This window comes from Harpia harpyja, chromosome 3 (genome assembly GCF_026419915.1).
Source record: "Harpia harpyja isolate bHarHar1 chromosome 3, bHarHar1 primary haplotype, whole genome shotgun sequence".
Taxonomy (NCBI): Eukaryota; Metazoa; Chordata; class Aves; order Accipitriformes; family Accipitridae; genus Harpia; species Harpia harpyja.
In genome coordinates this window covers 26,928,921-26,943,695 of record NC_068942.1, presented here as the reverse complement: position 1 = coordinate 26,943,695, position 14,775 = coordinate 26,928,921, and the positions used below count along the sequence as shown (strand labels likewise).

At 35.3% G+C, this 14,775-nt stretch overlaps 1 protein-coding gene across 47 annotated transcripts in view; it reads left to right on the top strand.

Annotated features, from left to right (window-relative positions):
- Positions 1–14,775, top strand: part of RIMS1 (regulating synaptic membrane exocytosis 1) — a 341,727-nt gene that overhangs the window by 199,483 nt on the left and 127,469 nt on the right. For 27 of the 47 annotated variants that reach the window (XM_052781720.1, XM_052781734.1, XM_052781721.1 and 24 more), the window contains 7 exons: positions 4,891–4,947; positions 5,336–5,382; positions 6,542–6,654; positions 7,688–7,818; positions 8,145–8,316; positions 8,448–8,604; positions 9,845–9,916. In XM_052781720.1, coding sequence (XP_052637680.1) covers positions 4,891–4,947; positions 5,336–5,382; positions 6,542–6,654; positions 7,688–7,818; positions 8,145–8,316; positions 8,448–8,604; positions 9,845–9,916 — 749 coding nt within the window. The remainder of the gene's footprint in view (positions 1–4,890; positions 4,948–5,335; positions 5,383–6,541; positions 6,655–7,687; positions 7,819–8,144; positions 8,317–8,447; positions 8,605–9,844; positions 9,917–14,775) is intronic. The other 20 variants (XM_052781726.1, XM_052781737.1, XM_052781774.1 and 17 more) reach the window with 2 other exon arrangements.

The window sequence follows — 14,775 nt, the reverse complement described above, 5'->3', positions numbered from 1 at the left end:
AGGTATATTTATTGCTATCAGTATGTTTGCAAATGTCATGCATCCTCAAACTTTTACGATAACTTCATTATTAAACCATTTGAATTCTTTTAGTTTATGGATTTGGCAAATCTAATAGCTTCAAAAAGTGAAGTACAAGGTGACCACATTCCAGTGACATATTCTTGAAGAAAAATCAAGAGAAAATACTGCAACTGTTGAACTGAGGCACAGAACATGAATTGCATTCAAAATTAAAGAATGTCTGAATCTGAGCAGTGAATTTTACACTGGAAAAAGTGTACCCAGAAATAGTACCAGAAAACGTAAAGTTTTGCTTTGGATGACCCGTGCATATTTTTTCCAGACATAGGCAAAAATAGACCACGTAAGATTGTGCTTTTATTTTGAGATAAATAGAGTCTTGGCATGGAGGTTTTTACATACTATAATAGCACTATTCTTGTAGAGTTGTGTCTTGATTGATATTTTTCTGTTTGGTTTTTTTTCTTTGAGGATTGTTTGGTTTTGGGTTTTTTTTTCTGAGAAGAGCTAATAAACATCCCAAAGTGACTAGTGCATGGAACTTTGAAATTTAAAGATATTTCCGTTTTCCAGCAGTAATGAGTCAAAGTCCTGTTGTTTTGTATCAGACTGGGATTTACCTGTCTGTCATCTTAAAAGAACAAAAAGTATCAGACATTGTTAAATGAAGAAAATCCTGGTATTCGTTAACAAAAAAGAACATACTACACAGGATTCTCTTTTTTCTTTTTTCTTTTTTTTTTTTTTAATAATTATAATCTATGTAAATTATGTTACATAATGGGAAATGGTTTGCTTGCATTAACAGATTACTTTCCCCCTGCCCCCAGCTTCTCCTTGTCTTGTTATCCAAACTATGTGATTGTTTCAAATTCATGACAGCAAATTTTATTTGATCCAACAAATCTAGTATATCAAAGTTTTGTGTCTACTTTAGGTGCTGACTCAGCAAAATTGAAGCCGCTTGATACAGCATTAAGTGGTAATCCATTACACCTAAAATTCCTGTGAGGAAATAGGTTCCCGAAAGACCTGAAAAATGATATTTCATCTGCATAATTTACGTGTTTTCATCTCTCAGTATTAATAATGCAAATAACGTACCATCACTTTTAATGGTCGTGATTTAAAAAGTCCTAGCATATTAGGTCTAAAAAGCCCAAATATGACACAGTTTGGCATAAGTGAATACTGGGACGATTGTAAGCCCACAATTAGACTGCCAGTTACAAAAATGATGGCTAAACAATTTGCTCAGTCGTGTAAATTTGGATTTGTGTGTCTACCAGCAAATGTAATTTTGAGTAATGGATAATTGTAGGATGTTTATTAGAGAAAAATGTGAAACATGTAACACTATTAGCAGATGAAGGCATAGCAACAATAAAGAGTATAACCACAACAGTACGGTGAAAACTCCATAGAAACTAATTGATGCTAATGCTAGTGATTGCAACACAAGGTAGGTAAGAGACCTATAAAAAGTAGAATTAATGGGTTGGCTATCTGAATACGAGGGGAAGAATTACCTATGAATATGCATACAATGTGAGAGGTGGTTAATGTAGGGCAGCATAGAAAATCCTCTGGCAGCATTCTTTTTGGAGAAGAAACCTGGCATGGTAACTAACTCACCGTCTCTTGTGTGCTGGGGTGAGCTCTATGGGATAGCACAGGTAAAACAAATCTTTTTTCATTTGTCTCTGTTTTCTTTGTCAGATGCTAGCTATCTTTGCTTGGATTTCCACAGATAATATTGCCAAAATTGTTGTTTCTCTGGTGTGATTCAGCTCCTCTGTGCAGGGACTGCTACTGTGCTCTAGGTCCTCGCAAGGAGGCTGAACCTCCATCACAAACCAGGCAGTACTGAATTCCAGAGAGTCGCTCAAGTAGTGTAATTAGTGCAAACTGCAGATTGATTTACAGGTTCTGGTGGGAAGGAATGCTTTTGGAAATAGAAGGTTGAGCACTGGGGACACGTACACAGAAACTGAAAACTCTGTAGGGTGTAGAGGACTATGCTTCTGTCCCTAGAGAAATCTAAAAAAAGTGTGGGTTGCAGCTACAGTTGAATTTGGTTTGTCTTCAGTGATCAAGCTCTTGACTATAGACCTCAGGGAAATTATAGCTGTTCCTGTGTTTTACAAAATAGTGATCCTCACAAACCATGTATCTGCACAGAGGAGTCTCAACCTAAGGTATAGTTTGATTTAATTTACGTATTCATTGAGGTGTGGAAGAATCAGACATAAGATAATCATATGTAACATGACATATGACCACAAAATACCTTTGCCTTCCAAGGCAGAGATAGAAAGACAAAGTTCGGTGTCGGCAGCACTTTACTGGATGTGTGTCTGACATTACTTTTCTGACCTTCACGTTGCTCCGAAAGGGGAGTGAAATTTTGTTACTATTTTAAATAAGTGGTTGTGCAACTTCTTACTTTGTTTTTACCATTTGCTTTGTCTAGTCTAGTTTTGAACATTTTAAGTCATGAGCTACTATTTCTTCTGAAGAGCTTTTTTGTAAATCATAGCGTTAGAATGCTTTCTGCAATCCAAAAATAAAAGCAGGCTAGATAAGACTAATTTTCTTACATAACAAGTTTTAGATTATAGTTTCTTTTTAGAATTTTCATTCTTTAATTAAAATGCCAACATTTTAAAAAAATACCACTCATACTTTTGATAAAGTCTAGTACACCGGTTGTTTTTCTTGTGTGCATGTAATATTTAAGAAATGATTATGTAAACTGGATTATTGAATTTGTAAGAAATTCACGCATAGACAGAAGTATAGCTTTAGATTACTTCATGTACATGTTGAAATCAATAGCAGAAAGCAGAACTGTTAGAGAGCTTGTTAGAATACTCTGCCATGAGTTTGGTGATCGGTACCATATTGCATACTGAATTTATTTCTTTCTTTTATTTTTGTGTCTTGCAACGTGGTGTGGAGCTGTACTTAAATATATTACAGATGCGATTTCCTTAGTAATAATTTATATATGTATATGCACACATATACACACAGACACATGCATTATGTATATATAAAAATATTTTTAATTTAATTTTTATATATACAAATTATATATATTTTTTTTAAAAAAGCTGTCCATTGTATTATAAAGTTTTAGAGATTTCAAATAACATTTCTATTGCAAACATGCATTTTGTCTGGAGTTGGAATTTATGTTCTAACCTCCACTGTTCCGGTTGGTTTTTCATATGAATTACAAGGAGTTTAGAAAAATACATTTAAAAAAATTGTACTTTCAGTTCTTTCCTGTCTGATTCATAAAGTCTTGAGAAAGATCTGATTATTTTTGTCATTTACCTTTACCTGGTGAGGACTTTTGTGTTGCCAGCTCTAAGTGAGGAAAATACTCTCAACTTGACCATTTTTTTTCATGATGTGGTATCTTCATTCCAGTGTCTGTTTTTCCTCTTGTAAACTGTGTGGATCTGATTCTCATCTTGGTTTATTATTAGACTTTTCTGTGTTGGTCTAATAGCGCAGTGGTACCTTAATGTCAGTATAAATCAGTTCTTCAGTGCTTATGTATGTAATTTGACTCTTATTTTTAGGCTTTTTTTTACTGTATTGTCATCAATACAGAGAAAAATCCAAACCAAATTCATTTTAGTGTCTTTCTTCACCCACCCAGGGATTATGAAACTTGACACTGTAGGTTGCACTTCCCATGTTAAAACACTCCTGGCACATAGGAGCCTTCGTTTAGCTATCCTAAGCGTGATGTTATTACGAACAATGCTATACTGCAGATGAGAGTGTTCATATTCTAGCACAAGATATCATTACAAACTTAATGTTGTCTTGAGCAGAAAAATCAGTTTAAATGTGGTAAGTAAATATTTCAGACTGCTGAGAATTGCCCTGGAAATTCTGCCTTGGAAAGAGAGAAAATGTTAAGAGGCAGAAGTCTGCACAGCAGCCCTGCTGTGCCACAGGTCGTTAATCTGTTTATATGTTTGTAAAGTAGTTCTATGCCGTGTCAAGAATGAGTAAAGCAGTTATATTTCCATGAGTCTGAGGAAACCACATTACTCTCGAATTACAAATTCAAGGCAAAGAGAAGCACGTTCTTGTTTAGTGATGTGAGGTGTAAGCTGATGTGAGACATTAACGTGGAGCTGAAATAGGCTTTTTTAAAACACAGGCACCAGAAGTTTAAATTGCAGGACATGAAAAGCGAATTTAAGACTATCTGATTGGCTATTGTTACATTCCTTTTCTGACTTAACTGTCTGTTTCTTTTTCATAAGTGACTTTTATATACCTAGAAGTCTTAGTTTTATTGACTTCCAAGTCAGTAAGATAGTGGTTCACTGAACAGAGAAGTGCCTGAATACCTTTAAAATGCTCAGCTTTAGGCTTAAAATCTTGTAAATGTTCTTCACAAATGTTATTGTAGTCCCAATTTGGGATTATTTTGTGTAGATAAAAATATTTTCAAGTAATTCAATGAAGAACTTGGTTTCTATTTTCCTGCTCTGCTGCTTTGCTAACATTTGTACAATAACAGTTGTTTCTTTTGCTCTTGCAATGTATTTTCAATGATTGCTGAGAACAGAGGAGAGCCAGGAGCTAGCATCATCCAGATTTTGATGGAAGAGTAAATTTGTTGATGGCAAAATTTTGATGTGTGTGGACTTAACCAGTTTGATTTTGCTTATAGCTCTATATGTGCTGGGTATGTCTATGTTGAAAAATGTCCATACCCAATTGTAATATGATTTGATTTTATTTTTTTTTTTTTTAGCCTTTGAAGAAATGCATTATTCTTTTGTTTGTTTAACATTGCTAATATAATTTGCTTTTTCTTTTTATTATTATAAGACATTTTCATCAGTTTCATTCCGTGAACTCCTTGAGACGTTTATATAAAAATTACTAGTGAGTTAATCTATATCTTATTTTTTTGATTTTTCTTCGTCCCCAAAATAGTTGAACATCCGTAGCTGTACTACCTTTTGCCACCTTTCACTTCCTAAAAGCTCTCTAACTTTATTCTGGTTGTAAAAATATTGTGGAATCCATCCACAATATGAACACTGACTGTAGTGCTCATATTGTTATGTCTGCTAGTTCCTTAACTTGAAAGACGTAGTTTGCATTAGTAAGATTTTCATGAATGCTAGTGGAAAATATGTGTTTCTTTCCTTGTAACCCATTAGAACAGAAACAGATCCATATTTCTAGAAATGTGTCTCAGAAACGTATTTGTCACAGCAGAAGGTCATCTCTGTTGTTTCTAATTACTATGTGTATATTCACGTTTTAGTGATATTCCACGGATTCCCGAGACTTCTCACCCCCCATTAGAGTCTAGTGAGTATACACCTTGTTCCTTCCACTAAGCATGGTCTTGTATCCAGTACAATCATTTCAGCTATGAATTTTCTGAAAGATGAGCACTGGGAGACTGCATTGGCTCTGAGGTTTCTGTATGACAAAATTCACTGGGTTTTGGTCATATGTGTTAAATCTGAAGCAATATAGATTTGATTAAAGCTATACAGATTTCAAATGGTAGCAGGTTTTTATTGTTTTCTTCTATATCTTGTGTTGTTAGAACCGTACTGGTATACATGCTCTGGCCCAAAACAGACATTTACTTGCCCTAACATAAGAGAGGAAACAGGTATAAGGGATTGCCAAAGGTCAAATGGTGTCAGAATTCCACCTCCTGCACCATCCAGTCTAAGTCCAGAGTTCTTGCTTCTCTTTTTCTTAACAAGGCAAAATTGGTTAGGTGAACTTTTTGTGTATCATGCTTCAAAAGAATGGTTTTCTTTTGAACTATCCCATTTGAACAGTGTCAGCTGGAGCATGTGAGGGCTACGGCTCCCAGTCTTTTCTCATCTGAGCCTTGCCTGAGATGCAACCAGAAACCTTACCTGGGACAGGGTCCTGTGGGGCCACCGAGTGCTGTTACACATGTCGCGAGCTCATCTCATTTGTGAGGGCTCTGCTTTGCTGGTGGAGAACTGCTGATATCCTGCAGGCGCCGGAGCATCCTCCATGCCAGACGCATGTCCTGCATACCTTACTGTGTGCCAGTTCCTTGGGAGTTAAAATTTCAGAGGCTACCAGGAGTATAATCCATACAACAGATGTGGGTTTATTCATCAAAGATTTGAGATCATAGAATAGTTTGGGTTGGAAGGGAGAATGTGTAATTCTGTCAGAGGACAATATTTTATTTGAAACACTTGGTATGCTTTATCACTGCTATATGAGGAGCACTTTGTTATATGTTATTTGAAATAAACCCCAAAACGGCAGGTTTAATCTGGGGTAAGGGTATCCAGGCAGTCTTTTTCACTATGCTATATACATCAGTTTAAAATCTTTCTGTATATTAATCCAGTTATACTGTGCATAAATGCAAACTTTATGCAATTCAACAAAAAAGCAATTCATAAGTTATCCAAATTTGCTTCAAAGTTTTGGATGGAAAGTTCATGTGTTTCTCATGTATTTTTAGGTTCGAGTTCTTTTGAATCTCAGAAGATGGAAAGGCCTTCTATTTCTGTTATATCTCCGACCAGCCCTGGAGCCCTACGGGATGCACCACAAGTCCTACCAGGGCAGCTTTCTGTGAGCATATTTTGTTTTTCCTGAGTTGTTAATGAAAATCTATGAAGTGCTGGTCCCTCAGCACTCCACATTCACAGGGTCTGTTGGGAGGTCAAGAGAAATGTCTGTTGTTGGTAAAGACTAACATCTTTCCAATGTTTTTAAGACTCTCTGTACACACTCACAAACCATCACTGTAATCACAGCAGAGGTAAAGAATTGTCTTAATACACCAAAAAGCGCAAGAATTTACATTGAGAGGAGCCCATAAAAGTGCCTTGTAACTTGTCATCCTGTACCCTCTGCACTGAAAATGGTGTCTCTTCTGTACATTCCAGTAGTCCGCAGATAAGTGTAGTATCACTTTATCTTCTTTATGGGAGCATTTAAAGAGCTGTATATTTGTTAAGAGTTACACTGTTCAGCAATGCATTTTAATTTATATACACACTACATCCTGAAACTGTCTGTAATACTAATTGAAGCTGTGCTTATTAAATATACTGTGAGTACTTAGACTTTTTGAACATTCTTATATTTTTTTTATATTGATCATATTAATTTCCAAGTATACAGCAGGCTCAAAAAATTCGTAATGTTAGGATTCTCTTAAGAAATTATTTAGCTCTATATTGTACTTTCCATAAGAACATTTGCAAGGTGACAAATCAGAGTAGATAGATTTCAGCTATGCCTCAAGTTTAGTTGCAGTCAGGGCTTCCTATTTGAATGTAGCTTTCAAGGTGCAGAGCTAAGACATGCTGGTTTAAGTGCACTCAGATGCAAGATTATGCAGTGAGTACAATAAACAATGTAAGTATAATCAGGCACTAGCATTTTATTCAGCTGTGGCAAACAGAATAGTCTTTGGTATATACCATCATCTCTTCCATCTAACTTAATTAAATATTAGGGGATTTGAAATAAAATATATCTCATTGTCTCTCGAAAAAAAACAATGGTTACTTTTGCATTGCGGTTAATGTGATGCAGTGTGAAAATTCGGGGTTTTCTCCATTTTCAGTAATGTTTTCTGGTAACTTGATTCTTGTAGGTTAAACTGTGGTACGACAAAGTGGGACATCAGTTAATAGTAAATGTTCTGCAAGCAACAGATTTGCCACCAAGAGTAGATGGACGCCCTAGGAATCCCTATGTAAAAATGTATTTTCTTCCAGACAGAAGGTAGTAGAATTTCAGTCTAGAAAATTATGTTGTAATTTACCATGTATTGAATCAACTTTTAAATGAATGCTTATGAAGTAAAGAATTCCTTTTTTATAATTTGTTATAGTTGGATTAATTGTAACAAAAAATTGCACTTGAATCGTGCAAGTCAGTATCAAATTAGCTTTGTGGACTTTTGGATGAATGTGATCCACTGTACAGCAAATAATTCTCTCTTTAGGCATTATCAGATCAGAAAGAATGAAAACAGTAAGTGCTGATGAGTAGATGGCATTTTGTGATTTATCTCTACAAACAATTTACAACAAATATTTATGTTTCAGTGATAAGAGTAAAAGGAGGACCAAAACAGTAAAGAAAAGTCTAGAGCCAAAATGGAACCAAACTTTTCTCTACTCACATGTACATCGTAGAGATTTTAGAGAACGAATGCTTGAAATAACCGTATGGGATCAGCCAAGAGTACAAGAAGAAGAGAGTGAATTTCTTGGAGAGGTGATAAATACAATCACATTTCTCCTGAGTTCGTTGTTTGGTTTTGAATACATATGCATATATATTTTATATATGTGTTTGTGTGTGTGCGCCTTGAAAGTAAAATTAAAACCTGATAATTTTCCTACTAGATTCTTATAGAGCTGGAGACAGCGCTTTTAGATGATGAACCACATTGGTATAAGCTACAGACACATGATGAATCTTCACTACCTCTGCCTCAGCCATCACCTTTCATGCCAAGACGACATGTTCATGGTGGAGAAAGCACTAGCAAAAAATTACAAAGTAGGTCTAAATTCCGTTCATCTCTTTTAAATTTTAAATTAGAAATGCTCGATATGGTGTAATGATATTTAACTTTCATATACAAGATAAAAATTCCATTTCATAGTCTTTAAACATAATGAAAATGTGTGGCAGAAGAGAGATACAAATTATGACATTATGACGTAGCAGCCTTTCACCTGTGATGCATAACTTTCAAGTATGTGAAACCTGTTGGAATTAGTTTGGTCTTCACTAACAAAAGAAAATTGTTCAAACGTTTGTTTGCGTAAATTTCCTTTTAAATAGAAATCTGAAGTTCATCATTATTGGATAAATCTTTTTAATAATTAAAAGCTTTTCATTTACAAAAAGAAAGTCCTTAAAGACTTAAGAGGCTTAACACTTTTCATCGTAAAGTTAGTCGCAACCTCCAATATGCTCATTATACAGTCAGATGAGAAGTGTGCTTTTGCAACAAAAAGAAGTTGTATGCATGTATTTGGGAGGTACAGTTGTTTTGATGAGTCTGATTTCAGGTTTGTATGAGGCATATTAAAATAATGAATGTATTGAAATATTTTAATATTGTAGCTTCTCTGTTCATTTAAATTAATTTAAGATTTATTTAGAAATACGAAGGATGTAGGGGATTATTTTCAAGTACGTTTCCAAGCTATTTTTCTGTTTTTTTTCTTAAACATGGAAGTCATTCATTCCAGCCAATGCGTAGGAAATTGGTGCACACTCAGGAATGATATATAAAAATGTGATATTGCTGTAATTGCTGCATGAGGATATGTATAGAGAGAGCAAATTAAAGGTTAGTTTTTATGAGAGATTTGAATTTTTCTAAAAGCTGGCAGTGCTGTTTCCTCTTCCCCTCTTTCACCATATGTTGCCACCTCTCCTTTCCTGTTCAGCAAGCTGATTCAGCTTACTCACTGAAATAGCACAAAAGTATTTTTCTTCTTTGAGTTAACTTTTTGCTGGTTTAGTGAGATAAACTATCCTAGTAGAGGATTACTGAGGACATGAGGGAAGGAGAAGGGGAAAGGAGGCTGCAGCAGCTGTAAGATGTTAAATTGGCTCAGCTGTCTTGTGAAACACCACTGTCAGTCACTGGGGTTGAGTTCTCCTCCTCTATTGTTTAGACTTAAAATCATTTTTTTAATTTCAGTAGTGTGTTAAATGAACATATTTTTTACATTTTATGACACGACCAGATGTTCAGGTATTTGTTTACCTTACTGTTGTGCAGGATCTCGGCCAATCAGTGATAGTGACATCTCAGATTATGATGTTGATGATGGTATTGGAGTTGTTCCTCCAGGTGCGTGGGTGAACAGCATGGTCCTGCTTTCTTCCTCTTCTTCTTTTTTGCTTGTTTGATTTTTTTTTTCTTTATAACATTTTGGAATATTGAGGATACTGGTTTTGGAGAGTGCATTGTGAAAAAAACAGTTTTCCTGATTATTCCATGGTACCTGTTCTAAATCATGGTGAATTAAAAGATTTTACTATTCATTCATTGATATTTCTTTTACATATCATTCTTCATATGTGAACCACTGGATGGTTCAAATTGTTTAATTGTTTACTTTGTAATGTTCTAAGCATTATTTAAAATATAAATTAAATTCAAAAAATCATTTTAAAATAACAATTAAGATTTCAGTGTTTATTGCAAGCATTTTTTTATTTATTTTGCTTTTTGCTTGAAACTTAGATATAATGCAGTCTCCCATGGACTTTGAGAATGCATGGCTGTAGATTAAGATGCATGTAGCATGGCTATATCTTTTACAGTTTTCATAAGCCTTCATGAACTGTCATTACCCTAAATGTTCATAAATATATCCTTGTAGAGACTATCGTGGTTTGACTTTTAGTTCAGCATTCCTTACATACTGAAAATCTTAAGGATCATTTTGGATACCACATTTTTCTACTTCTATTTGGCTGTTGCCACAAGTCAGATGAATATTTCCTAGTTGTCCCAAACTAACTGAAGAGTCACTATGTCATTGACAGCACTAAATCAGTTTTTCTGTGGATCCTCCTGATGAAAATCACTGAATTATATCATGGTGGGATTTGGAAAACTCTCTATCTTCCTGACCTGTGTTTAAAATAATCTGACAATTTATTTATTCATTATATAACCACAGAAATAACTCACATATTCTATTAACACAATATCATTTTGATGTTTACCGAGCCAAATTCTCCTTCCTTCAATGTTGATTGAGTTCCTTCCTTACTTTAATGCATTAACCACCTGAGTTACTAAGAGGGAAATTTGTCAGGTATGTCTAGTAATGATATTTGCTTTAATGAAGTGACTAATCTTGATATTTTTACATCAGCTAAGAGAGTGAATAATTAAAATTAAAATAAATCATAGGTTCTAAATATTTTTTCCTGTTTATTATTTCATTTTTTTAGTTGGCAGTGTAGATACGGGCATATCTGTGTAGTCTTACTTATATTTAAGATTTCAGTATACTGTGTTAAGAATTGGGGCTTTTTGTCAGCTGCCAGTTCTTCAAGGCATCCATTTGCCATTTGAAATAAACCATTTTCCATCTGACAGGAAATGTTCAAAAATGTTCAGCTGAATGCATTGGACTCTATTCACTGGGTCAGTGCTTGAGTAACTGATTCTTACGGAAATTTCTTGGGACTGTGCAAGCTCAGGTGTGCCTTTGAAGAATGCGTGGGTCCAAACTTTCTCATTGGTCACTGTAGAAAATTGCAAGATTTAATCTGTAGCAACAGAATTTACAATAAGTTGAGAGTCTCTAAACTGAAACTTGAAGGGCCTGGTGGGGAAACTCCTTCTGGACCTGACCAAGCACAAATTTGTCTATTTTGAGTGTAATGGATACATTTGTTTGGCAATTCTAAGTGGTGTTCATCTGTTTGTGATTCCTATGTGAAGTGGAGACGTGTAAGTGGGGGGGGGTTGTTTGCACGTGCAACCTGAATTCTTAAATGGGGGTTAGACTTTAGGCACACAGGGGCAAAGAAAATTTCAGTCATCAGCCACGAATGTGTGACAGCCTAGACAGCATATGAAAATGTGTTTTGCAGTGAGAGCTGGAAAAGGTTGCCAGTCCCACCATCTACTGAGTTGCTCGACAGTCTTAGGCACAGATTCACAAATGTGCCTGGAGACCAAGTTCAGATACGCATTTCTACCCTCCTTTCCAACCTTCCTTACTTATCCCATTGCTAAATCTTCTAAGACTTTGGACTGCTACCTTAATTTGCACTGAATGAATAGTACAATATCTTCTCCATCTAACAGTCTCCTCTGTTAAAACTAAGTTGCATGCAAGTTCCTTGTTGTGCTGCAGGGTCTTTACCCCTTCCCTCCTCCTGCCCCCCAACACCATGAACCTCACCAGAGTGCAGTGCAGCTCATCTGGTCCAGATTTCCCACACATTCTCTTGCAAGGTGTGCGTGTGGGAGGGAGCAACCAAGATCCCTATTTCCCCATAATGTAGGCTGATGATGCAGCTCAGGTGCACTCTTAGACCATTTTGGCATAACCTCTATTGGCTTCAATAGATTAGTCTAGGATTAAGATATTCCTTCGCAACAGAAGTAAAAGTATCAAAACTGAGTTTACAACATGCGATGCAAAAGAAAATGTTTCCCTTTAAAGCCCCTTTACCACTTACTAGCCAGTCTTACGCACCGTGGCACTTATATATTATAAATCAGCTTTGTCTTTATTAAAGCTATATTCTTACAATTGTTAATTTATTCTTATTCTTGAAATATTCAGAAGAGAAGGAAGTTATTTTGCCGCCTTAATATCTCAAGATTTTCACAAAGATTATTGCTCATTTTCTAAAAAACAGACACGTAACTGCAAAATGTAGAAGCACAAAAGTTCACTTGATCACCACCATAAGCTAAAAAAGGAATGATGAAAATATTTTGGCTAATTTAACTAACAGTGGAAATCCTTAAAACTATAATATCAAATGTTTTACCAATCTTTAAGGCAAATGCAGTATTAGCATTTAGTAACAACAGAGAAAACTACTTTCCTAGAGGTTTCAGCAGCTGCAAAGAATCACTGCTTGTCAATGAAGGTAAACACTCCTACATCAAAAATAATGACACTTTGATGACTTCAAGAATATTTTAAGAAAAGTATTTTTCCCTTGTCATATCACAAATGTGTCTTATCTTTCATATAATTGTACTGTTCTCATTTATTATTATTATCTTGCAGTGATATATATAATTTTTTTAAAATCAGCTCATAGAACTGATCATAAAAGGCGTTTATATCAACACCTGAAAGTAACTTTAATTTGAAGCTCAGCTTTAACAGAATTGATTTTTGACAGGGTTTTGTGGTATGCCCACATCTATTTACCTGAAGAAAATGTTATTTTAAATCTCTTAGCCTCTCCTCATATGAGAGATGCTGCAATCTCTTAATTATCTTTGTGCTCCTGAGCTGGACTCACACCCATAACTCCATGTCTCTCTCGTACTGGGGAGCCCAGTACTCCAGCTGTGGCCTTATTAATGCTAAGTATATGGGAAGGGTCAATAAAGGATCACTAAAGGATTTACTAAAAACCAGACATGTTTTGAGGTCTTTTTAACCAAAACTTCAGTAACTTCCTTAATTAAAGAGAAAAAAAGCTGATACACAGTTGGCAATATCCCCAGTAACTTTCTTAATTAAAAAGAAAAAAAAAAAGCTGATATACAGTTGGCAATATCCCAAAGGGTAATTTTAATGAGCTGTATTGCTTATGCTATGGGTAACTCTTCAGAACAATTTATTTTTCTATCATATATAATCTGTATAAATGGTTGCATTGTACTTACTTTCGTCCTGTAGCAGCAGGGTGACATCAACACAACACCTTGTCATTGTCTGTATTGTCTTTAAAAAAAAAAAAAAACCAACATTCTGCTATCAATCATTTGCTAGAACCATTTTCATCATTCATCCAGCTTCCATTTCATGTTACACCTGACAGTTTCCCATGAGCAACTGAGAAACTTCTGCATAAACTACCAGAAGCTTGATTGCTGTTATCATGCTGGTCCATGCAAACATTTTCTCTGCTCACTCTGGAGAGCACAGAGCCTTTGTATTTTGAGGATATGAGGAAATGTTACTGTTGCTGTCACTGTCATGGTCACTATGGAAGTATGGATGCAATTTGTCCAACTTGACAGTACTTGACTTAATACTTAGGATAAATGTGAATTACTATTGCTCCGTCTGTTCTGTAAGCTTTGTGTAAACACAATGCACAAGTTTCAGATATTGTTCCCTGGATAGCTTGGCTATGAAGAATATATAGGATAAAATCATCTTTCTGTACCAGACTTCTAAGTGTACAGGATAATCCTAGGTGTATTTTTTTTTAGGCAGACTAGAGATACTCACTCTAGAAATATATTTTAAACTGAAATGTATATTTATTTTTTATATATTTAAATTATATGTATTTCAGTACAGTTGCCTAAAGCTTGGAAAGAAGTTTTGGATTTCTTTGATTTTAGTGTTAAGTAAATATAAACTAATATTCCTTCTGATAGAGGTGACAGGATTTTATCTAAAACAAGCTTGTTTGGAAAATGAAATATCTTTTAGCACATACAGCTTAGATTTACCTATCCTGGGAAACGGAACACAACCAGCTTTTGTCATGTGTAGTCTTTTTTCTTCTTCTGACAAAGCCCCTGACATTTTCTGCAGCAACCTTAGTACATGAGATGAGGGAATCTCCATTGAAGTCCTGAGGGAGTCCCTTTTTTGCTTCAAAATTTGCACGCAGTCCTTGTCCTGAGATCAGGGCGACCCTCATGTTTCTAATTTTATTACACAACTCTGAAACACTTTTTTGGCAGGTAAGGTACTCCAGCATCAGAGTACCTAAAAAGCTGTGAAACATTGGAGTCCTCCTTTGTTAAAAGGTTGATAAACCTCAGTAGATACTTTCATGCATGCCATCAACTTTTACAGGCCCATTTTGCAGTCAGTACTCAGTGCAGCTTCACTATTAAAAATGCTCTTTAAGTGGCAATCATTTGCTGGTTTTGTAGCTTCTAGTGAGCTCTCTTTAGTAGCTACAAGTGAGCTCTCCAAAAAGTTTTTTCTCCATGTTTTCCTGGTTTTCAAGTAATAGCTCCCACCCTCCCCA